The sequence below is a fragment of the Triticum dicoccoides genome, chromosome 4B, assembly GCF_002162155.2.
Source record: "Triticum dicoccoides isolate Atlit2015 ecotype Zavitan chromosome 4B, WEW_v2.0, whole genome shotgun sequence".
Classification (NCBI taxonomy): domain Eukaryota; kingdom Viridiplantae; phylum Streptophyta; class Magnoliopsida; order Poales; family Poaceae; genus Triticum; species Triticum dicoccoides.
Window position 1 is genome coordinate 465,316,066 of NC_041387.1, and position 24,655 is coordinate 465,340,720.

The window sequence follows — 24,655 nt, forward strand, 5'->3', positions numbered from 1 at the left end:
GGAGTTGCATTCTAGCCCACTAAAGAGAGAATCCCTACACTATTTGGAAGCCTCCTTGGTTCGGCTTGGGCTTCTTTGACATATTATTTTGTGTGACCTTCTCCCTTTGACTTGTTGACCATGAAATCTTACTTGGATTTTGATTAATCGGTGGCCTACTTGAATTCATGAGGGAAGGCTTAGACCATTGTTGACTCGCCTCGATTCTTGTTAACTTCTTATGTGGCATGGCATGTGGGATAGAGGGTGGGATCTTGAATGGGATTAGAGCCTCTACTGTTTTTTTTTTGCTATTATAGATTGACAATTTTGGCTTGTTTCACAAATCAGAGTGTTTAATGAAAGTTCATGGATATATACGTAAAATATATTTAAATTTTGTTTAAAATTATTTGGAACTTTTAACTATAATTTTTGAATTTTTAAAACTTCGATGGGCTTTCAAGCACGGGATCCAAATGTATGCATTGCAAAATCTTCTTCTTGAAGACTCCACACTGTAACTTCAAATTTTTCATAAAAACATATGATTATTTGCTCTGTGCGCAAAATTCACAACTGAGTTTCTACACAATTTTTTTGTGAAATAAGCACAATTTCACGGAAGTTTACAAAAAAAAACAGTCTACCTGTTCTCTAGGCTTTTCCGTAATTCTTAGGAGCTTAAGAATGTGATTTTGCTAAGTTTAAAAAAAAAATATGTCCTTGTGTACCAGGTTCCTATTTCCCAGGGCTGGTTGAATCTATCCATCAACCCATGATACCATCATATCAAACCAAAAACAGGCGCGAGCACACCAATTGATTTGCTGACCTTGAAAGGTAAGCATTTGTGTTTTTTCGCTAACCAGCAAATCATTGCCGTAATCCGCCCGAAGATTCCCCAAAGATAATTCATTAGGTGTAAAGCTTTGAGCCAAGGCTTGCTATGCGTGTACGGCAACCAACGCTACGCACAATGTAGAATTGTGATTTTTGCAAATGACGAACTATGGGGTTGCTTCTATGTTGCACTTTCTTGCTCGAGCTACAGTTCAGCAAGAACTTCCATAGAAAAGGGTTTAAATCCAACCGCAAATAAGGGGGTGTTCGGAATCTCTCCCGTATGCTAACTCTGCTCCGCGCGAGGAACACAGTCTGAGCCGCTCCCAGCAATTGTGCTGGCGCTCCGTCCGCTCCGGGAGCTGCTGTTGCGGAGTGAAGAGTATCCAAACAGGGCTTAATTATAAGCAAACTTTTTTTTTAATACCCGAGAAAAAAAAGCAGTTTTTTAGAATTCTGAAGAACATTCACCAACTATTCTGGAGAACATTTCAAAAGTCGTGACACCTCTTGAATAAGTTATATTTCAAGGAAAAAGCCGAAGAACAGCTGTCCTTTTGGTATATAGAAAATGGACATATAAAGTACAAGCATTCCATAAGAAAATGCAACTTGATAAGAATGGGATTGCATCATTCTGATAGTGCTCAACTTCTGCACTAGTCACCCTTGAATGTCGACGTACTTGCATTTTGCCAAATTGTTTGGGGGTCCGCTTTCGGCAACGTCGGTCAAGGCAACTGACGCGCTTGTGAAGAATGTGGTAAGGGCTCCGGAGAAGAGTAAGATGAGACCCGTGGCTGGATGGTTTATTTCTTTTTTCCGAATATGCATGAGTGTGCATATCATATATTAAAAAAAAGCAAAATAATGCCTCCATCATAGTTACGAGCGATTTAAAGTCACTCTACTCCTCATGCCTATCCCACCTCGCTACCCGACTAAAGAAGGGGTTTGCATCCCCTTTTAGTAGGCCTGCCGACAACCACACTAAGCCCTCTAGCCTAATTTTACGTAGCAGCACCTCACACGAAGGTTGGGCACCGTCAAAGACAATAGCATTCATGTGCTTCCATAGTTCCCACATTGTTAGTCCTAGGATGGTACGCAGTATTGCAGATCCTTCATGCTCATGTTGTTCGGTCCTCGTTTGCTGCTTGACCAAGGTGCAAGGTTGTCCTGTTGTGCCGGCACCCAGTCCGACCGCCCCAGGGCCTCGCATATCACAGTCCAGACCGTCCTGGCAAAGACGCACGTGAGTAGTAGATGGTTGATTGTTTCCTACTCCTGGCCGCAAAAGGGGCACACGTCCTGTTGCGGTAGCCCTCGCCTTGCTACGCGATCCGACGTCCAGCATCTATCTCGTAGAGAAAGCCAAGTGAAGAACTTGCATTGTGATGGCGCACGTGATTTCCATGTTAGATCCGCCGTGGGTGCCACTTCTCTCGCCCAGAACTTGGCCGCATATGCTGAGCGAACCGAGAACTGACCGTTGGTCTCCCAGGACCATGAAATTTCATCATGCATGTTCTCCGTAGCTTCCCAAGTGATGGTTTATTTCAGCCACTCAAGGGTTGTTTCTCTTTTTTTTAACACGGTACATAGTCGGTCATACATATGTACATACACTCGCATGAATACATGCGCACACACTAGTCTTATGAGCATCTTCGAAAGACTAAGCGAGCACATCATTTTGAGATTGATGGAGTCATCACAAACGGCTCAGTAGTCCAGAAACATTATTAAAAAGTCTGAAATAATTTAGAAAAATACGAGCACCAATGTCAAGTTTAAGACTTGAACCTTAGTGAGCTGGTTCCATAACCCTGGTGGGTTGTTGCCTCGTTAACACCGTGGTATTTGTTTTGTACCATCTGGCTTTTTCATGTCGCGTCGTTACTTTTCTTTTCTCATGTTGCGTTGTTTACTTCTTTTATCTCAACGTTGGGATGTCACTATGTTGACCATGTTGTCTCGCTGTCTTTTAGGGCTTGTTTGGAGTCCTTCGCTGAACAGCTCCTTAGATGGAAGTAATCTGCGTGCGGTGTTTATGTTTTCTGTTGGTTCCTTCGAAAATCCAGCCCTTGTGCAAAGGTTTTGACCTGGTTAGCTTATAAACTCAGCCATTCTATTTTCTTTAAGAAAATGCAGGACACTAACCATTTCTAAATTCTTAAAAAATAAACACAACCTACATACGTTCACAAAATTATGCCCTGGGCTGCCACACGGCAAACGACTGCCAAAAAAACGGCTTACACTATGGATGGAGGGAGTACTTAATAAGCCTCAGAAGTTCAAATCATGCACTTGTAATCAGAAGTTCTCTGCAGTAACTCTACCAGAAATGGCAGTCTTATCGACCCAGTGAGACTACAGTTGACAATACATTGATGTCTAAGTACATCAGCATCTCGAAAGATAAGATACTCAAGCAGTACATAAAATTATATTCTACATCACATATATATCTCCATGCCAAGTATCTTGGAGGACTGGCAGAGGGGACAGAAGCTCAGCTTGCTCTCGCACTCTTTGCACAGGCAAAGATGCCGGCAGGGCAGCAAGAGCATGCACGCCTCGCTTGATTTACAGACCCTGCAGGCCGTCAAATCCTTGGGGTGATTGTTCTCCTTGGGCATCAGCTGCAGATTGACAGCGCCGCCGTTGCAGCAGGATGCTGTATCGTCTACCTCACTGTCGCCACAGCCTTCTTTGAAGTCCTTGCTCTGATGGGCACATACCTGCTCCAGGTTGTACTTGAGTGCGCTGATCATGCTCTCGTTGTACTTAGCTCGTTGCTGCCACGCACCAACTTCCCCTGCCATTTGTTTAATCTGGTCCTCGAGTTCCAGGTTCCTTTTGTTGATGTTCTGCACTTCTGACTCTTTATCGCGTATTTTTCGGAGGATCTTGTCTTCAACAGAGGCCAGCGCTTCAAACTGCTTTGCCTGAACTTTCTCCAATATAGACTGCCTCATGCGCTCACTCTGCCAGTTAAACCATTTTTGTCAGGAAAACTACAATACTTTCAAGCATCAAAGCAAGATTTCTTTTTAAAAGTACAGATTGTGATGATACCAGGGATGAAGTTCGACCCAAACCCTACTATGCATAGTCCTAACTAGAAACAAATTCTGAGTGGTAGAACTGAATGCTACTTGTTTAACAGCGCTGGCAATACTTGCTTAGCCCTCACTCGGTTCAAGTGTATCTTTTCTTTTGATGTTCCACTAACTCTTTTGCTGTCTCTCGTTTCTTTTGAAAAAATGGAAAGGTTTCTTATTATCATGGAATAAATGAATTCGTACAACTATTATTTAATTCGCGAGGTGTGATTGCTCACGGGTCAGACCACCAGAAAAACTTTTATTTTGACATCGATCATATAGCTGTCAACGGAAAGTCGGCAACTCAACTGAGAACATGTGACAAAAGCTTCTCTTCCTTGTTTAGTTTACATATAATAAGCCCATACCCTCTCTTTCTCCTTTTCTGTCCACTTTGATAATAAAAATATCATGTGGTAGCAAAATAAAAGCAAGCTCTAGGTTCCTATTATTAGCAATTACTCCCTCTGTAAACTAATTTAAGATGTTTTAGATCACTACTTTAGTAATCTAAAGCGTCTTATATTAGTTTACAGAGGGAGTATTTCATAAAATAACGTAATAATAGAGTTTTATAAGAGCCAAGAAGTGAAGAAACTCAATGCTGATAAAAAATGTAATTTATTATTAAATGGATAATCTGACCAGTATTAAAGGACGAAAATTGAGATAAAACAACACAAGTTTGTCCCATCAACTGAAAGAGAGGGTCTAGGAACACATCTACTGCTCAAACGACCTTGGTTTCAATAGTTATTTCATCGAATGAAATTTGTCTTGCGGTTTCAATAGTTATTTCATCGAATGAAATATCAGGTGCACATGTGTAGTGGAGGTGGTGGTGGGTTAGCCCCACACCAGGAAGTTACTATGGACTGCACCAGCATATTAATGCTTGAGGACCCAAATGTAGTAACTATGGGGTGATCCTTTTCGGTAAAGCGAGGATGAAAACCCAAGAGCTGTGTCACATGTGTAGACCCCTCCCGCATGGTGGTGCGGGGGATGAGGTTCGGTGAGTTTTGGGACCTTGGATCATGTTCCATGCCAACATCCAAGCACTTCATCCCTGGACCACATCTACTGCACATCAGGTTTGATCTGGTCCAGGAGCAATTAGGGAAAGTGGATGCAAGACTGGGGGAGCATAAGATGAGGGAATTTCTTTGGTATCCATCTAACAAAACTGACACAAATAAGACAAGTGGTTACTAAGAGGCAACGGCAGAATCTACACTAGTGGCAATCATTAAAGTTTACATGGATCCAAATCTGGCTACAGAACATCATTGTGTTAATTACTCTCTGACCAAGTTATTGAAAAGGTAAAACTGGGCCTCCAACAGGCAACAGCTAAGAATGCAGGAGGAAGTAAGTGGAATTTCATGTTGAATCATCCATAGTTCCTGGAGGCTGTAGTCCAAGTCTATCAGATGTTTGCTTGGCCTGTGAATGCATGGGTCGGCATGGTCCGATAGATCATTCTCCCTCTTGTTAAGAGCAACTCTAGCAAATCCGCTATATCCTCGCCGGCCCGTATAATTCCGGCGGTTTTACAGTTTCCCGCATTTTTTCAACCCGAACAGGTCCGCTAAAAGTCCACCGGCCCATAAAATTTTTACAGGCGGCCCGCAAATCCGCCCGTCCGCCGCTATATGTACGGGGTCGGGGGCTTTTTAGGGTTCGCGTCCTCGATAAGCTCCGCCGCAATCCGCCCCCTCCGTCATCTCCTTTCTTTTCTCAGGCGAGCAATTAGCCACACATTTCTTTCCCTTTCTTGCGGATCCATGGCCGGTGGTGCTTGCGGGCGTGACGGCCGTGGCGGGTCACCGCCGCGCAAGCTCGCCCGGCACAACGCGGAGGCCGGCAGCTCCAGCTGGTCCGTCGTCGAGCCGTGGCGTTCCAAGCAGGCGCGCGAACGGGGCCACCTCTCCCGCAGCGGTGGGCGGAGCACGTGGGCCGGCTTTAACGAGCTCTACGAGGTTCTTTTCCCGCACACCAAGAGGTGCCGGGAGGCGAATGCGGAGCTCCTCGCCGCGGAGCAAGCGGCAGCGGTCGGAGAAGAAGGCGCCGCCGCAAAGGAAGACCACGCCTACGCCCACGCTTGCCGCAAGTCGGCGGAGAAGTTCTACCTCAGCCTCGATGGTTGAGCCGGCAACCCAGAGTTTCGAATACTTAAACTTAAAGGAAGGGCGGTCAGAACAAAGCAAGGGATGACACTTTCAATGCGCGAAATCCGTTTTGAGGTTTAATTTGTAGTTTCATCTATGTTTTAGCTAGGTACGAACTCCGGTTTTGTTGGAACTTTGTAGCGCGAATCTGGTTTTTAAATTTGCAGTATGAACTTTAGCGGATCTGTTCTGCCGGGACCTTCGAGTTTCCACAAAATCATTTTAGGGTAAAACGATTTTGCAGTACCGATTTATACAGGATCTGCTAGAGTTGCTCTAATGATGAGCACCAGCAATGCCTGCAGAAGATACACCAGCAGCAGATGCCACCTCACACGTGGAACTTAGTTAAAAAGGCGTGCCTAGTCGATAGCAAAACTCCTACCGCTTAATTGCGCTTAAGCATGCACTTTGGTCAGAAAAGTGCAAGGCGGTGGCAAAACAGCCAATTAAACCCTATCGTTTTTTTTTAATTTGTGTGGAACCATGTATGCACGACTCCCATTGCCTCCTCCGACCTGTATTCAGGTCTGCTCCATCTGCTCAGTTCGGTAAAACTGCAAATTAAGACAAGGGCTTCTGTTTTGCTCGGGGTATTGGTATCTGTTAGGTTCCTGGGGACTGATCCCAAGCTGCGGACAGTGATCATTTACTCACCGTAGCTGAGTGTTCAGATCTCATCTGGGATTCCAATGTTGGACTAGGATTCAGATGGTCGAGTACATTGCTGCTAGTGTAGTGTAACGGAGCCAACCGAAAGGCAAATGGAAGAGGAGTTTGAGATTTTGGTGGTGTTTAATTGAACCACAAGATTTGGGTGGTACCAATGATATTTACCCAGTTTTATCTTCATTAATATTTCACCTTTCTTATGTTTAAGACTCACAAGATTTATTTAAACGGCATACCATGAACATTCACTCATGAGAGCTACCGGTAATCCAGAATTGCCACATGTCTTAGTAAGAAAATAAGAAACCTCCAACATTAGAAAAGTGAAGTGAAGAAACTATCTATATGTGCCCTTCACCTGCAGAGACTATATTGACCTGACAAAGTGAACGCTTCACTAATTACCCCTACAAACCTTCGTCAGCTGATGAAAAGACCGCATGTAAAGCATAGAATGGATTGCACAACTCAAATCGCCGAAAGGAACAGGTTCGAGAGCGCGTGACCTGGGCCCTGATGAATCGGTCCATATCAGCATCTAGGCGCTGGACCTCACGGGAGATGTCGTCGTCCAGCATCGGCAGCAGGAGCAGCGGCGAATCGCCCGAGGAGTTCCCTGCGCCAGCGCCACCGCCGCCATGGCGCCGGTCCTCCAGAGAGAGAGCCAGGCCCGTCGACACCGCCGAGCCCGTCTGCAGGAAATCGATAGACGACATCTGCGAGTTCTCCCCCAGCAGCTCCTGCTCCCTCGGCTGCCTCCACCCCATACCCGCCGCAGCCGTCAGCCCCGCCGCGTCCACTACTAGATAGAACACAGCAAAATCCAATCCCTCGAAAATCAGCGTCAATTCAATTGGATTTTCAAATGACGAAGGGGGAGATTCGCGGGGGAAAAGCTTACTCTGTGGCTGCCCGGCCTGGTCCGGGAAAGCGGGCGGCGCGTTGAAGAAGGCGAGAGGCGCCGGGATCTGTCCATCGACCGGCACCGGCAGCGCGTTCCTGCCGAAATTTCACGGGCATTAGGAAGGGGATTTTAGCGCGACTCCTCTTACCGCAGGAAAACAGACGGAGAAATGGCACGGAGCCGGAATTGAGATGGGGCACCTGAAGGAGAGAGGCGCCGGCTGCTGCTGCTGCTGCTGCGGTGGCGGCGCCGCGGGGTGGGGCTGCTGGAGGTGGTGGTGGGAGAAGAAGGCCATGGCGAGAGAGGAAGGTGCGCGAGAGGGGAAAGGGGGCAGGTCGCCTCGTCGGAAAGGGAGGAGAGAGAAGGCGGAATTGGGCTCTGTACTGAGTGCTGGCAAATAGTGTGATTTGGGTTTACTTCAAGTAGATGTGCGGTTGACATGTGGGGTCATGAACCTTGGAGCCCACATGTCAGTTGGATATTTCTGCGTTCCCCGTGCTTCATTAGATTTTGAGATGCATTTTGTTCTAAAGCCCTTCATATTGTTCCTAAATATACTCTTCTCCCTCAATATACACACACACCCACACAAGTTATTGCCTTGCATTTCGTATTGTCAAAAAAATATTTTTGCCTTGCATTCATGAAGACGAGATTTACAGGATTCAATGAAAGTAAAATCAAAGAGAAAAACAAAGTGTGACGCAGATGCATTTTCGTACAAAAAGCCCAACATGCACAAAGAAAAATAATAAAGCATGGCGCAGAATTTTACCTTTTTTGATTCATGTGTTTTAGAGGAGGACGTGATAGAATATATATGAAACATGATTTTGCTTTCATTTGAAATGCTATAGTAGACCAAAGGTGTTTCATCGAATCACTTCATGGCTATTAGTGCAATACTCTACAGAAAAAAGAATTTTCTTTAACCACATGAATAGAGAAAATAGATTAAGGTGACATGGATCATACCAGAAACTAAAAAAGATACTTTAAAATATTCGATGTTTCACCTAATTTCCCAAAACCTCATTCTTTTGGATTTTAAACGGTGCGCTTTGGACGAGTGGCTCTGCTATTGGTTTTGCATTTTAGAATAGATAAATAGAAAACTAATAAAATCTCAAGAAAAAAAAGTTCTAGGGTTTCTCGAGAGAGGTGACTTGCATCCCCTCAAGCCACTAGCATCGCTGCAGGTTCCCTTGGCCTTTGTTGTCCACTGCGGTAGGGGAACCCGGATCCAAGTATCTCATAGAGTCTTCGAGGCTGGAGTTAGGCAATATCAACGATGGAACAATTATCCCTTCGCTTTTCCATGTTGATGTCCTTCCTTGGAGTGGCGTCGATGAGTCTGAGGATGGTGTCGAACATCGGGCACTCGGTTTGGTGTGATTAGCACTTGTTCACGGCAAGCGGCTCCGATGAAGCTCAACCAGATGCGGCTCTGTTGGGAAACTTGTGAGGTTGTGGTTGGAGTTGAGATTATCCTCTGGCCCTCCTTTTGCCGACTTCTCCAGAACGACGATCTACCCAATTCACGGTCGCTAGCGTCTTCTAGTCTACATCGTTGACTTCCTGCCCAGTGCTTCTACAAGCTTATGGGTTTGAACAAGGTTACTCCTGTGAGACAGGGGCCTAGAGACGACAATGATATTTTCTCACGGTACGTCATTGATGGATGCAGAAGGACATGGTGTTGATTTGGCAAGGACTTGCACGTAATTTATTACTATTGTAAGGAGGTTCTTGTGCGGGATAATATTTAACATATGGCCTTTTTGGAAGAAAGAAAAAGACTTGCTTGGCTCACTTTACCAAAAAAACATAGGTTGATCGATAGAGTCCTATCCTGAAGCATGATATACACATTAAGACGCTAAAAAGCATGTTACTATAAATTTTAAACTCGAAATATAAATGTGTAATGTTGATCCAAATTTTCATGCAGTGTTCTTATATACAATAAAGAAGAAAAACACGACATTGTGAGGAAAATGATGACGAGAGCTTCAGACTATTCATTCAAATTTTAGACATACAACATTCAACTGAAATCCCTTCCCTATTTACTCTAAAATTGACTCTTAGTGCAACATCGACATTAAACCACTTCAACAAATACCAATTTACTAAAAAGGAAAAAAGTATCTAATCGAAATCGAAAGAAATATCTTTAGGATAAAACAAAAGGGTTCGCAAATAAAAGCGCTAGTGCCACAACTAGTACATAAATTGCTAAAGCTTCCATAAAAGCAAGACTAAGCAAAAAAACTAAAAGACACATTGTTGGATTATACCGAGAATCAATGATGTTCACTAGATCTTGGCAATTGGGGCCTACGAACAATTGTGTCCTTTTGTTAAATAACTCACCCTTAGTGAAATGATGTTTCTTTGTGGAAAGACGCATCCTTTAGTGACAAAAATATCTATTAGTGGAAAGACAGTCTCTTGGTGAAATGATCTCTCTTGTAGAAACACATACTAGAAAAGAATGAAGAAAACGCAAATGTCTAATGGAGCTCGAGCTCCATGGAGCCCTTTATTTGAAAAGTTCAAAATTTAAAATTGTAAGTTTCTAAAAATGCTGAAAAATATTCGCATATACATATGCATGTATACTACTTCTCTGCGAAGTTTCATGACAAAAGACCTTTTAATGTGAGCTGCACAAAAATGACAAAATCACGTATTTTTAGTACATGTACTATTCACTATGACATTACACGATTCTAGTTTTTTTTGTACAAGCCACATAAAATGTATTTTGCTATAAATTTTGAACAAATCTTGTATACATCTATAAGTACTTGTGTATTTGTTTTCAGATACTTTTTTTGAAAATTAAAAGGCCGATTTTTGAATGTTTCGAAATTTTGGGCTCCATGGAGCCTGAGAGCAAAAGATCCACTCTCTGAAAAAAGCACAGTAATTATTAGATTAACACATTACCAAATCCAGTTTATAACTTCTCGACTGATGCGACCATTGAAATTGCCTTAACTATGTGAGAAAAATACTTTACCAAAATTTAACATTTTTAATTTGTTATGGACTTCGACAACATTTAAAATTTATATTTTTTTAGGGAAACGTTTAAACTTTGCAACTCTATATTTAAAAGTGCATTTTTTATATAAATATTGCACAATAAACTTAGTAGAACAGTCTACTAATTTCCCGTAGCAAAGCATTGTAGTGACTATTGATCCCACTAGTCCAAAGTGCAATAGTGACAAAATATCAAACCTGAAGTGAAACTAACTCATCAAAAATTAAAACGAGGCACAATCCATGCAATAATTCTTTCCTCTGATTGTTGAATCATTTGAAACTGAGATGTAGAAAAGAAATCATGAATACTCTACAGGGTCTCCACAAGAAATATTTCTATGGATTAGAACGTAAAGAAATTGTAACTAATTCAACCCATCGAGACTAAGTTTTTCTGTTTTGAATTAAAAAATAAACATTTCTAATGGTTCCGTAGCCATCTATTATATTTGTATATGTTTTGCAAAAGTCATGTTTCACAGGGGTTTTCTAGGTCAGGACAAGATAAAACCTTCGCTCTTAATTTCCCAGCTTTCAACTCGACTACTTGAAAGGGTTAATGGAAATACTATGCAAGGCAAAAGTTTTTTTTGGGCCTTCTTGTTGGTCTCACTGGCACACATTGACCCCCGTTATTTTGTGGGTTGCATCTAATATTTAGAGTTTGTTTAGGTTTGGTCCGCACCAAAACAATGCTTTGCCCCCTATAAGATGTCCAGTGAAGTGATGCTCATCAACACAATAGACGTTAAATGTTTGAGCATGAGCTGTTCAAATTGAACCATTCAAGTAATACGACATACCATCACTGTTTACAAAGATATACATCTAATTTTAGCATTCATTCAAAGTTTATTGACAAGGCGATTATTCTGAATGGCCTTGGTTGCGGCTAACACAAGGATATTAATTTACACGGCAAATTCTATAGTTTCTTTGCCATGTGCTCCTTTGTCGAAGTCCAAACTTATTGTTATGGGGTTAAACTTTCTCACTTGTAAATGAGACGGAGTAGGACAGTGGTTTGCTTGCTCACAGAACCTCCTAGAACGGTTTCATTTTCAGGGCTCCTTGATTCACAAGGTTGCGCAGGAATAGGTAGGAAACGTACAAGAATAGGATGTACTGTCCACTGAAATCCTACATTGGGTAGGAAAACAGAGGATTTTTTCCAAGAAGTCCAACCTCATGCTTGTTTTCCCGTGAAAATGAACTAAGAAGTTCCTATAAGATTGGTTCCTGAGGAATGCAATCCTACGAATCAAACAACATGTAAAGGGAAAATTTCAGAGGGTGCCAATCCTGTAAAATTCCTATGCGAACCCTGTAAATCAAAGGAGGCCTCAGTTTTTCACAAGAGCGCCTGCTCTTGTTTTCAGTTGGAGGTTACAGGACTACCAGATAACCTAGGTAAATTTCACGTTGTTCCAACTATTTCCTGGCTGAATTCAACATACAGCAAACAATTCGCCAATTCCAATCTCCACGGAATTACAAAGTAGACAAACGGTATACATAGTAAATTCACATTGCACAACAGGAAGCCAGTATTAAGGATAAGATTTTGACTCCATCCAGGACAATTCAGCATGGCAAAGCGATGATGAATACAGTATGCAAATCACATCAGAAACAAGCTACAGAATATATACTGGACATGCTAGACTCTTCACGGCATCACAATGATTTTGCTCTGCTGAAATGAAATACGGAAGTTTTTCTGTCATTATAATATGTTGTTCTTTTGTTAAGATGTCATCCGCAGCAGGATCCACAAGCAGGGAGGGAACCTGAAATTAGAGAATTTGGCTTAGAAATCTCAAATCCACCATTCTGAACAAACAACAAAATCTGGAATTTTAGAAGATAGGACTTACTCTGATCGTTTGATCGGAGGTCAGATAGTGTGCGAGGACCGCGAGGGCCACCTCCACCGCCGCCCCCACCACCATATGGACCCCCACCAGGACCTCCCCCACCAGGTCCACCATCCCACTTCTTACCACTACCATATCCTTTCTTATAGCTGTCTGTTTTCTCGATCTACAAGATAAGATGCGAGAATTATATTGTGTTTTAACTCATGGAAATATATGGGACAAAAGGCTAATTTGGCAACAATAAGATAATTCAAGCAGTTTAATTCTGATCACTTACAGAAAACATTGTGAGGAAGAACATTCTGATGAAGTTCACAATAGCCTTAAAGAAGTCGGGGATTATGCTTAGTCTCCAGATTGTCCGTTTGCCTTTCACAACACCTAGAAGATACATGAAGAAACACAAATGAGATTGATAGTCAGTCATACTTAAATGAAAGCCTACTCACATACGGACCTAAGATCAAAAGAAGTCGTGCAATATGGCAGAAATGAATCCGAACAAATTCAACAACAGTGCAATTATATGTACTCAAGGGTGAATTATGTAACTTTGTGCATGCTAAAAAATGATCAATCAATTTCAAATACAACACTGTGAATGCTCCAAACTATATTTTGGCTTCAGCAAAAAGCCAAGGAGTGATCAAACGTGGCCAGCTGCCTTCAAAATGTCACCTCAAACTTTACTCTGTTCTTAAACAAGACATGTCTCCAGGAACTGACAAATGAAACTGCTAGCACCAAGCCACCAATTCATATGCTCTATAATAAGTGCAACAATCCAAGAAATCACCAAGAAGTGAGTATGCTCCACTTAAAATCTGAAGTTACACCAAATGAACCAGTCTTCTTTTACTCTAAAATTGATTATAATGCAAAATCTTAATAAAGCCAAGTCAATTAGTAAGTAGTAACATTATTACCATTAGACCAAACAAAATTAGCGTGTCATCACTTAGGTCTTACATGCCTAACAGATGCTTTGATCATGGACCTTTCAGCTCGCAGGGTTGAAGCTCATAATTTGTCAGAATTATTTCATGAAACAGTGTCCCTTAGGAAGATAAATTTGAGCTACACATAAATAATCTAGAAATGCCGCTGTTAGTGGTATTACCACAATGAATCACCATCCTAGCAAAGTGTGGGTGATAATACTAGTATAACTCACAAACAGTACGCAAAAGAAACTAGCAATTGTTTACCTCCTTTGGTCCATTGAACTGTGGACAGCTACGTGTTTCACTCAAACTAATTTCTAACGTCACTTATTTTCTTCAGAGACCCACAGAATGGCACTAAGTGGCCGAGGTTCCACTACAAATTGGACTACTATGTGCACACACCAAATACAGAGACACTTACTTACGATGATTCAGTAAGGAATATCTCCATTAATCCATGAAATATCATAATAAGCTTGGACATCTCTAACACAAACTTTAAAAGATATGCCAGACATTTTTTATCTGTATGCAGCCTTCCTCTTTTTGGCAACAAATAAAGACACATTTCTATCTTAGTGAACATATAAAACAATACTGAGAACTCGGCTATTTGGAGCTAATCAACATGGAAAGAACTCATCGATTATGTGGGTTCTGGAATTGGTGCTAGTATGTAATGTAAAGGAATGCAACCACTAATGCATTAGTACCAGTCTATGGTGGCCGCCTCTATGTCCTGCTACCTGGATATTTCTCACAAAATTCCGTTTGAACAGCAACGATAGTGAAGGACTGTTCATTTGGCAAGATCCCTTGCTCAGCACACAACTGTTGGCAATCAGCCAATCTGGCTAGGTTTTTCCTTACACGTCTCAAAGCAAACATACAGTATGTGGCAGGGAAGGAATCCAAAAGATGATATTGTCCAAATGATTCCCATAAAATGCACCAGCTGTTGATGTTTTTCTAGAAAACTGGAATAGACAGACCAGCCTGCGGCGCCCGTTGCTGAACATGACCACAGGAATCATCTAGGTGAAGTATTTGACGAATCGGGCAGGAGGAACGAACTCACGAGCACGAAATCACAGATCAAAACTTCCACGGTGGATATATATAGATCATGAACAGATCTTACATGGAATCTACAGAATCGGAACACCGGATTACCTCTCTCGACGTAGGCCATGGTCGCTCTTGCGCTATCCGGATCGCCCCTTGCCGCCCTCTTCGATGGAACTTAGGATGGAATTTTGGCCCGGGGCCCGGAGAGAAGAAATAGGAGAGGGGGAGGGGCGAAGTGAGGAGGGGATTCGTGAACCTTCCTCGTCCTTCCGCGTGGTAAGACCTGACCTGACCAATGGGCTCGAGAGGGTTGCCGTGATTGCCTCGTTTATTGGCTGTTGGCTGGTGGACCCGTTGACCCGGAAACTAGGGGTCGTGTGGAGCCACCTGCCAGTGGCTTTGTAGGTTCCTTATGTCACGACCTTGAGGCGGTAAGAGTTCGCCGGCGGCGAGGAAGGAGCAAAGGAAGATCTCAGAGAGATAGCAGAGAGGAGAGGAGCAAGGGGGGAGGCAGCGAGAGGAGGAAGAGGAGCATGTGGCTCATTGAAAGATCGAGGATGTCGCCTAGAGGGGGGGGGGTGAATAGGCGCTTTAAAATAATTACGGTTTAGGCTTGAACAAATGCGGAATAAACCTAACGGTTAATTTGTCAAGCACAAAACCTAAAACAACTAGGCTCACCTATGTGCACCAACAACTTATGCTAAGCAAGATAAGTAACTATGTGATAGCAATATATATGACAAAGAACAATATGGCTATCACAAAGTAAAGTGCATAAGTAAAGGGCTCGGGTAAGAGATAACCGAGGCACGCGGAGACGATGATGTATCCCGAAGTTCACACCCTTGCGGATGCTAATCTCCGTTTGGAGCGGTGTGGAGGCACAATGCTCCCCAAGAAGCCACTAGGGCCACCGTAATCTCCTCACGCCCTCGCACAATGCAAGATGCCGTGATTCCACTAAGGGACCCTTGAGGGCGGTCACCGAACCCGTACAAATGGCGACCCTTGGGGGCGGTCACCGAACCCGTACACTTTGGCAACCTTTGGGGGCGGTCACCGAACCCGTACACTTTGGCAACCTTTGGGGGCGGTCACCGGTACCCGTCAAATTGCTCGGGGCGATCTCCACAACTAAATGGAGACCCCGACGCTTGCCCGGAGCTTTACACCACAATGATTGAGCTCCGAACACCACCAACCGTCTAGGGCGCCCAAGCACCCAAGAGGAACAAGCTCAAGGGCACCAAGCACCCAAAAGTAATAAGCTTCTCAACTTGTAACTTCTACGTATCACGTGGAGAACTCGAACCGATGCACCAAATGCAATGGCAAGGGCACACGGAGTGCCCAAGTCCTTCTCTCTCAAATCCCACCGAAGCAACTAATGCTAGGGAGGAAAATGAGAGGAAGAACAAGAAGGAGAACACCAAGAACTCCAAGATCAAGATCCAAGGGGTTCCCCTCACATAGAGGAGAAAGTGATTGGTGGAAATGTGGATCTAGATCTCCTCTCTCTTTTCCCTCAAAAACTAGCAAGAATCCATGGAGGGATTGAGAGTTAGCAAGCTCGAAGAAGGTCAACAATGGGGGAAGAACACGAGCTCAAAGGATAAGGTTCATTGGGGAAGAAGACCCCTTTATATAGTGGGGGAACCAATTCAACCTTTACCCCACTGAACAGCCACGCACAGAGCGGTACTACCGCTTGGGCAGGGCGGTACTACCGCTGAGGGCGGTACTACCGCTCTCACCCAGCGGTACTGCCGCGCTGATGAGGAGGTCAGGGTCCTGGCCCCAGAGCGGTACTACCGTGGGAGTAGGGGCGGTACTACCGCTTGGAGCGGTACTACCGCACTTAGTACCGCAAAACCCGACACGAAAAACGACGGTCTCGAATCGAGGCGGTAGTAGCTCGGAACCACTACGGTACTATGGCCGAAGACCACAAGCGGTACTACCGCTCGGAGAGCGGTACTATCGCTTGAGTGCTTCGGCGGTACTACCGCTGTGGACCACGGTACTACCGCTGGCGCCATCCTCAAGCCACTACCGCGAAAACAAAGAATACTCCAAGGAAACCAGAACTGTCATAACTTCTGCAAATGAGCTCCGAATTGAGCAAACTCAAGCTTGTTTGAAACAAGACAACGAGTAGCAACAAAACAGCGAAGGATGCAATGGTTTGAGCTCTCTATGAACGATACGATCAAGCAACTCATCGAGAGCCCCCCTTGATAGTACGGCAAACGATCCTATAACCCGGTCTCCCACAACTACCATGAGACCGGTAAAATACAAAACCTATCAAGGGTAAACCTTTGCCTTGCACATGGTCCACTTGAGCTAGATGATGACGATCTTGACTCCCTCAAGTTGGACCACCTTTCTTGATTGCGTTGGCTCAATGAAGACTATTTGATTGCTCCCCCATACTCCACTGTGGGTGAGCCTCTCTTCCGCACATCTTTACAAGTCGATTGTCTCCACAATGGACGGCAAGCTTCAAGCATTTGATCTCTTCGTGATGCTTCACTTGAACTTGCACACCACAACCTAAACCCACAAAGAACTCTCACGAAGATCATGGGTTAGTACACAAAGCGTAATTGACAGTGCTTACCATACCATGGGGTCGCTTGATCCCTCTCGGTACATATTCTACGCTTTGTGTGTTGATCAACTTGATTTACTCTTTGACTTAGTCTTGGTCAACCTTGAATCTTTCCAACTCTCTTCATTTGGATGATGTCTTGAAGGTAAACATGAATGATCACACAATCTTCTTCTTCAAGACATGCTTGCAATAAGCTCAGCACTCACATGGCCGTTCTTTGGATAATTCCTTAATAGCACCTTGGTCAACTCATAAACTCCTTGAAACCACACATGGACTTCAAGAAAAGCCTATGGACAGATCCTTCAAATATAACTCAAGACAACCATTAGTCCATAGAGATTGTCATCAATTACCAAAACCAAACATGGGGGCACCGCATGTTCTTTCACTCAGGATATTTCATTTCAAAATTCTCGATGCCTATCCACAGTGACACGCCTCGCTTATATACTCGTGAGTGACAACCGCACACACACGGCCCACGGCCCACCCATTACAAGGCCCACGGCCCGTCACGCACACATTCGAATTTAAACGCTCCCGTGATGACTTTACGCTTTCGCCGCGCCTTCTTTCCGTCTTCCTTGTCATGCCCGCACCTTCGCCACTTCCAGAGTACTGACAATACCTCCCCCTGAAGAACCAGCTTGTCCCCAAGCTGGTGCCGCTGGATAGCGATCCTTGAGCACCTGATAGTCCTCCCAAGTAGCCGAAGACGCAGGAATTGTTGTCCACTTAACTAAAATCTGAAGATGTGAAGCGTTCCCTTTTTTAACCAGGCGGCGATCTAAGATTTCTTCCGGTTGCACACCAGGCAATGACAAATCAAGCGGCACATGTAGTGTAGTGAACACCGGAGTATGATCCGGTACATGAGCTTTGAGCTGGGACACATGGAAGACTGGGTGAACCATACTACCTCGCGGCAACTCCAACCTGTATGCTGCATTTCCAATTTTTTCCAGAATCTTGAAGGGTCCAAAATATTTGAGCGCCAGTTTTGGACAAGGACGATTAACCACAGACGACTGAGCATATGGTTGTAGCCGCAAATACACTGTTTCTCCCACCACAAACTGACGATCAGACCTTTTTCTGTCAGCAAACTGCTTATACTTGCACTGAGCTCTTGCTAAATGATCTTTGAGCAACGTTGTGTGTTCATTCTGAGAGGCTAACCAAGTCTGCACATCCGGATTCATGGAAACATACTGACCTGCCAACTGTCCTACATTCGGATCTTGACCATATAATGCTTTGTAGGGAGTGCAACCCAAAGAAGAATGATAAGTAGAATTGTACCAAAACTCTGCCTGAGGAAGCCAGGCCGCCCATTTAGCTGGAGAAGCATGAACTGCACAACCTAAGTACATTTCTAAGCACTGGTTCACACGCTCTGTTTGACCATCCGTTTGTGGGTGATACGCTGTGCTCATTTGAAGTTCAGTGCCCCAAACTCGAAACAATTCTTTCCAGAATGCACTTATAAAGATCTTATCTCTATCAGAAACAATGGACAAAGACAGTCCATGGAGTCTGACAATGTTATTGAGGAAGACCTTAGCTACCGATGCTGCTGTAAACGGATGCTTCAGAGGCAGAAAGTGACTTACTTTTGTGAAACGATCCACTACAACTAGTATAGCACTAAACCCCTCTGATTTAGGTAATCCTTCAATGAAGTCCATACTAATGGCTTGCCATGGTCGATCTGGTAAAGGAAGAGGTTGTAACAACCCAGGTGTTTTGCACAGCTCATGTTTAGCCTGTTGACAAGTACTGCACTGTTTCACAAAGTTTTCCACATCTGTCTTCATACCTGTCCAACTAAACAATTGCTTCACTCTGTGATAAGTAGGAAGTATCCCAGAGTGGCCTCCCACTGGTGATGAGTGGAAAGCCTGAATGAGCTTTGTTTGCAGACCTGTATTAGCTCCAATCCAAAATTTGTCCTCATGCTTAATCAGCCCCTCTTGCAAGTAAAACCCGGGACAAGCCTTGTTATCCACTGCTAGCTTCTGTAACATCTGTTGAGCAGCAGGGTCCACTGTATAAGAGTTCAGCACTTCTTGTATCCAGACAGGCTTGCTTGTAGACACTGTTTGAATAGGAAACAAATGAGCTACTCTGGAAAGAGCATCTGCTGCAGTATTTTCCACTCCTTTTTTGTACTGGATGGTGAACTGCAGTCCTACCAGCTTTGTCATGGCCTTTCTCTGCAAGTCTCGAGTGAGAAGTTGTAACGCCCCGGATACAACTTTCCATATTCGTAACTCCGACTCTTGCCTTTTCTGGAGATGTGATTTATTATTTCCTCCGTGGTTGGGTTTTTGTCTGTTGTTTTGCATTTTGTTCTTGTTATGCATCTCATCTCATAGCATCATGTGCATCGCATCCATATGTTTTCATAAAACTTGCATCCGTTCGGGTTCCGCCGGTTCTCTCCGTTGTCCGTTCTGAGCCCGACCACACTCGCACGCGCCCGCGGCACCTCTGAAATATTATTTTATAAGTGGCATAAAAATGTTCTCGGAATGGGTTGCAACCTATCATGCGGTCTTATTATAGTGTAGACAGGCCGCCTGCCAAGTTTCGTCGCATTCGGAGTCCATTTGATAGCCCAACCGTTAAACATAGCGGTACCGTTGCCGGTACCTTCGTCGCACGTTTTCGGTCTCCGGAAATAGTTGTCGGGCTGCATTTCTATTCTCTCCCCTCAGTCCAGACCCTCTCGTCACAGCCCACCTGCAGCCCACCTAACCCCCCCTCGCGTCCGGAACCGCCCGATCAAGATCCGACGGTCGGAAACCCCACTAACCCTAGCCTTACCCCTATATAAACACCCCTCCTTCCTAAGTTGGGCAACCCTAGCCCCTAGCCTCCCCTAACCTCCCGCAGCCGCCACCTCCCACCTTCTCCTCGGATCTGGCGCCGCCGCCCCTGCCCGCCACTTGGCGCCGCCGCCGCCACATCGCCCCGGCCAATGAGGCGCCGCCACGTCGCCCTAGCGCCCGCGCCAGCCAACCCCCATGCGCCACCTACCCTCCTCAGCCCCCTCTCCACCGCGCGGCCCGCCGGGTTCCGGATCTGGCCCGCCCGGCCCGTGACCGCGCCGCCGCAGCCCGCGAGGGCCCGAGCGTCCCCGCGCCTCCCGCTCCCGATCTGGATCGAGGGAGGACCCCTCGACCCCCCGAGTCCTCGTCGCCGCCGCCCGGCTTCCTCGTCGCCGGCGCGCTTGCCTCGCCTCCCCGGCCACCAGAGGACCGCCGCCGTCCTGCAAGGTCGCCGCCTCCCTGCGCCTCCCTCTCCCTCCCGTCTTTCCCTCTGGTTTCTCTCCCTCTCTCAGGTCTCTCTCTCTCCCCTTGCAGGAACCCCGTCGCCGCCGCCAGGAACCTCGTCGCCGGCTGGCCTCGCCATCGCCGGGAACGGGTCCGCCGCGCTCGGATCTGTCCGGATCCGGCCGGGACTGCCATCCCATGGCCTCCCCGTGCCTGCCCTCGCCGGAGATGCCCCCTCCTCGCCGCCGTTCTGCCATGGCCTCGCTCGGCCTCGTCGGAGAGACGCACGCCCGCGTGGGCCGACCTCTCTGTGGGCAGCGCCCCCTGGCCCATCTTTCCCCCGTGGCCTGCCTGGCCTCCTCTCCAAACCGACCGGCCTGCTAAGGCCCATGGTGAGCAGCACCCCCCCAGCCCCTTCTCTGTGTTCAGCCCAGCAGATTCGGCCCGTGGATGTTTTTTCCCGTTCTGCGATTTAGCAATTTATCCAAAGAACGCAGTTTTACAGAAAACCCCCTAGATTTCATGCATATAAAAACTCACAAACCATGCATCGGATTAGAATAATTTATATATGTAAAATGCTCAGAAAATTGTGTAGATTAATAATATGTCATTTTCATCCCATGTTAAAATGTTTAACTTGCTGTTTATTTAAATTTGCTAATATGCCATGTTAAAATGATTTATTTCATAACTAAATAACCGTAGCTCCGAATTTAATAAACTTTATATGTATATGGGGTGGAAAAATGCCTAGTTTAACATGGTGCACTTTGTTTTAATGTTTAACAACTCTAAAATATGGTTTAGGGCAGAACAGTACCGAATCTAAAATATGCATATGGGGATTTTCCAGACTTGTTGTTTGTTACTTCCGGTCTCATTTAAATTTGCCTAGATAGGTAGTTCCATTATGCTTTACCTCTTGCCATGTTTAACAACATTTAATATTGTTGGGTACATAACCGAGATCAAACTAAATACTTGCATGTGGTGTTTTGTCAATATGCAACTCGTTGCATATTGAGCTCCACTTAATTTGTAGTATTGTGTGTTGCAGTTTGCCATGCCATGCCTCTTTAAACCGGACATGCATCATACTTGATTCTGCATCATGCCATGATTATGCTTGTGCATTTACCATGTTGTTTGTTTCTTTCCGGTGTTGCTTCTTAGTTCCGGTAACGTTGCGTTCGTGAGGATTTGTTCGACTGCTCCCGTTCGTCTTCTTCATGGACTCGTTCTTCTTCCTTGCGGGATTTCAGGCAAGATGACCGCTACCCTGGATCTCACTACTATCATTGTTATGCTAGTTGCTTCGTTCTATCGCTATGCTGCGCTACCTATTACCTGTTTATCAAGCCATCCCAAATTGCCATGAACCTCTAACCGTTGACACCTTTCCTATGCAAACCGTTGTTTGGCTATGTTACCGCTTTGCTCAGCCCTCTTATAGCGTTGCTAGTTGCAGGTGAAGTTGAAGATTGCTCCATGGTGGACAGGATTTTGGTTGGGATATCACAATATCTCTTATGTTATTAATGCATCTATATATTTGGTAAAGGGTGGAAGGCTCGGCCTTTTGCCTGGTGTTTTATTCCACTCTTGCCGCCCTAGTTTCCGTCATACCGGTGTTATGTTCCCGGATTTTGCGTTCCTTACGCGGCCGGGTGATTTATGGGACCCCCTTGACAGTTCGCTTTGAATAAAACTCCTCCAGCAAGGCCCAACATTGACTTTTACCATTTGCCTCACCACCACCTACTTTTCCCTTGGGAGTCGCTCTCTCGAGGGTCATCTTTATTATAGCCCCCCCGGGCCAGTGCTTGTCTAAGTCTTGGTCCGAACTAGAGCCCTTTGCAGCGCCCCCTCAGGGAAACTTGAGGTCTGGTTTTAGTTGTACGGATTGCTCATCCGGTGTTGCCCTGAGAACGAGATATGTGCAGCTCCTATCGGGATTGTCGGCGCATCGGGCGGCTTTGCTGGTCTTGTTTTACCATTTTCGAAATGTCTTGTAAACTGGGATTCTGAGTCTGATCGGGTCTTCCTGGGAGAAGGTCTATTCCTTCGTTGATCGCGAGAGCTTGTCATGGGCTAAGTTGGGACACCCCTGCAGGGTATAATCTTTTGAAAGCCGTGCCTACGGTTATAGGCAGATGGGAATTTATTAATGTCTGGTTGTAGATAACTTGACACCAGATCCAAATTAAAACGCATCAACCGCGTGTGTAGCCGTGATGGTCTCTTTTCGGCGGAGTCCGGGAAGTGAACACGGTTTCTGGGTTATGTTTGACGTAAGTAGGAGTTCAGGATCACTTCTTGATCATTGCTAGCTTCACGACCATTCCTTTTGCTCTCTTCTCGCTCTTATTTGCGTATGTTAGCCACCATACTTGCTTTAGCCGCTGCTGCAGCCTCACCACTTTACCCCTTCCTTTCCCTTTAAGCTTTGCTAGTCTTGATACCCATGCTAATGGGATTGCTGAGTCCTCGTGGCTCACAGATTACTACAACAACAGTTGCAGGTACAGGTTATGCGATGATCATGACGCGAGAGTGATGCTTGCTTGCGTTGAGTTCTTCTTCTGCTTCTTCGATCAGGGGATAGGTTCCAGGTCGGCAGCCTGGGCTAGCAGGGTGGATGTCGTTTGAGTTTCTGTTTGTGTTTCATCCGTAGTCGGATGATGCTCTTATGTACTGTGATGTTGTATTCATGTGGCATTGTATGCCTTATGTATGTATCCCCATGTATTATGTAATGTTGATGTAATGATATCCACCTTGCAAAAGCGTTTCAATATGCGGGTCTATCCTTGGTGGTACCTTCGAGTTCCTTTTGGATAGGGTCGTATATTAGGCGTGACAAGTTGGTATCAGAGCCTCGAGCGACCCTAGGAGCCCCCTTGATTGTTGGCCGTTGTTGAGTCTAGAAAAAAAACTATTTTGAGTCTTAGGATTATATATATCGGAGAGTAGGATTCTTTTTACTCCTCAGTCCCTTCGTCGCTTTGGTGAGGTCTCCTGACGTAGATGTTTTGTCTTACCTCTCCTCAAATTTCACTAATTTTTTTTCTAGGTTCACGCGGGGATCTTGGAATAGTTCCGATGGTTTTGTGACGAGAACATTGTTCTTGGTGCCTCCTGTCTATTTATGTGGCTTTGACCCGGGGAGTCGAGCTCTAAGGTGCTGTCGTCACAATTTTATCGTTGCAGTTCTCGAATACCTGAGCTTTGCCGACATCGAAAATCTCTTTTGTACAGTTGTTGGTGAGATAACCCCGATAACCCAGTACTGGGGAGAGCTCGGGAGTATTGCCATAACTCGTATAACGGATGCTTTTCGAAGGTTGAGGTACACGATTTCCGAAGGTTTCTTGGTTATGTGTTGACGGATGGATACAGCTGGATGTAGGGATTGTTAGTTTGGGTGAGATATATTGCTTCCCCTGTATCCCCAACACCAGATTGCATAACCAGAAAGTTTCGGGAGTTTTATAGGTGGGAATTCAAGTAGTTCCTAGAATATCTTTTCGACAGATGCATGATATGAGATTGGGGTTCGACGTCTAGTGGTCCGCCTTTCCACGGTCGTTTTTACAGTGGTCTCATTGTGTCTTAAAGAACCCTTGGCTATGCTGGTTTGGGGACACTTCGTATGTCATGTGCACTGCCTTGTACATGATGGTGCTGTACACTCGAGCCCGTGTGGGCCCCACCACGAAAACTTCGGATGAAATCTCTATCATATGTTTGTTCCGGCTTATTTCTGCAAGCCAATCCTTTGTTTTGTTTTATTTGTGGTATTCGAGTTGCTTCAAAGTCAAGTGTTGAATCCATACCTTTCCTAAGCGGTGTTCTCATATTGCTATGTGAATACTAATCCTTCTTGATCATCGAGGTCATCATGTTAATTCTTTTCCAACCGGCATGCTTCTCTTCAAGTGGATCTGATCATTTCAACATCCGCAAGATCAATTCTAAGTTTTCTCACCGGTGTTTGTTTCGTTCATCCCAAGTTGTCTTTGTTTTCCCCACCCTCCCACCCTTTTCTTCAAGGACTCATATATGTTAATCAAGTATCCTTTTATTGATGGGAAGTCTCTCCATTCTTTTCCGTCAA

At 45.0% G+C, this 24,655-nt stretch overlaps 2 protein-coding genes across 3 annotated transcripts; both read right to left on the reverse strand.

The window, feature by feature from the left end:
- Positions 1-3,094: 3,094 nt before the first annotated feature.
- Positions 3,095-8,046, reverse strand: LOC119290905 (probable BOI-related E3 ubiquitin-protein ligase 3). Of its 2 annotated transcripts, none has more exons than XM_037569584.1 (4): positions 7,883-8,046; positions 7,680-7,777; positions 7,285-7,577; positions 3,095-3,815 (listed from the first exon to the last, which is right to left on the reverse strand). In XM_037569584.1, the coding sequence occupies exons 1-4, from the start codon at positions 7,975-7,977 to the stop codon at positions 3,285-3,287; spliced, it is 1,017 nt and encodes a 338-aa protein (XP_037425481.1). In that variant the 5' UTR covers positions 7,978-8,046; the 3' UTR covers positions 3,095-3,284. The 2 variants fall into 2 exon arrangements, with proteins under 2 accessions (XP_037425481.1, XP_037425480.1); XM_037569583.1 differs by having other exon boundaries at positions 7,285-7,580; positions 7,883-8,045.
- Positions 8,047-12,193: 4,147 nt separating this feature from the next.
- On the reverse strand, positions 12,194-15,170 carry LOC119290906 (selenoprotein K homolog). The gene is made up of 4 exons (XM_037569586.1): positions 14,740-15,170; positions 12,897-13,000; positions 12,617-12,782; positions 12,194-12,529 (listed from the first exon to the last, which is right to left on the reverse strand). The coding sequence occupies exons 1-4, from the start codon at positions 14,756-14,758 to the stop codon at positions 12,495-12,497; spliced, it is 324 nt and encodes a 107-aa protein (XP_037425483.1). The 5' UTR covers positions 14,759-15,170; the 3' UTR covers positions 12,194-12,494.
- Positions 15,171-24,655: the final 9,485 nt, after the last annotated feature.

What these genes read in the sequence shown, in the direction of transcription:
- LOC119290905 (XM_037569583.1), bottom strand. Translation starts at nt 7,977, where the DNA reads ATGGCCTTCTTCTCCCACCACCACCTCCAGCAGCCCCACCCCGCGGCG. An exon ending in CCAGGCCGGGCAGCCACAGA is followed by an intron (nt 7,581 to 7,679) that starts GTAAGCTTTTCC and finishes TGTTCTATCTAG; the next exon opens with TAGTGGACGCGGCGGGGCTG. An exon ending in ACCGATTCATCAGGGCCCAG is followed by an intron (nt 3,816 to 7,284) that starts GTCACGCGCTCT and finishes TTTAACTGGCAG; the next exon opens with AGTGAGCGCATGAGGCAGTC.
- LOC119290906 (XM_037569586.1), bottom strand. An exon ending in TCTTCCTCACAATGTTTTCT is followed by an intron (nt 12,783 to 12,896) that starts GTAAGTGATCAG and finishes CTTATCTTGTAG; the next exon opens with ATCGAGAAAACAGACAGCTA. An exon ending in CCTCCGATCAAACGATCAGA is followed by an intron (nt 12,530 to 12,616) that starts GTAAGTCCTATC and finishes CTCTAATTTCAG; the next exon opens with GTTCCCTCCCTGCTTGTGGA.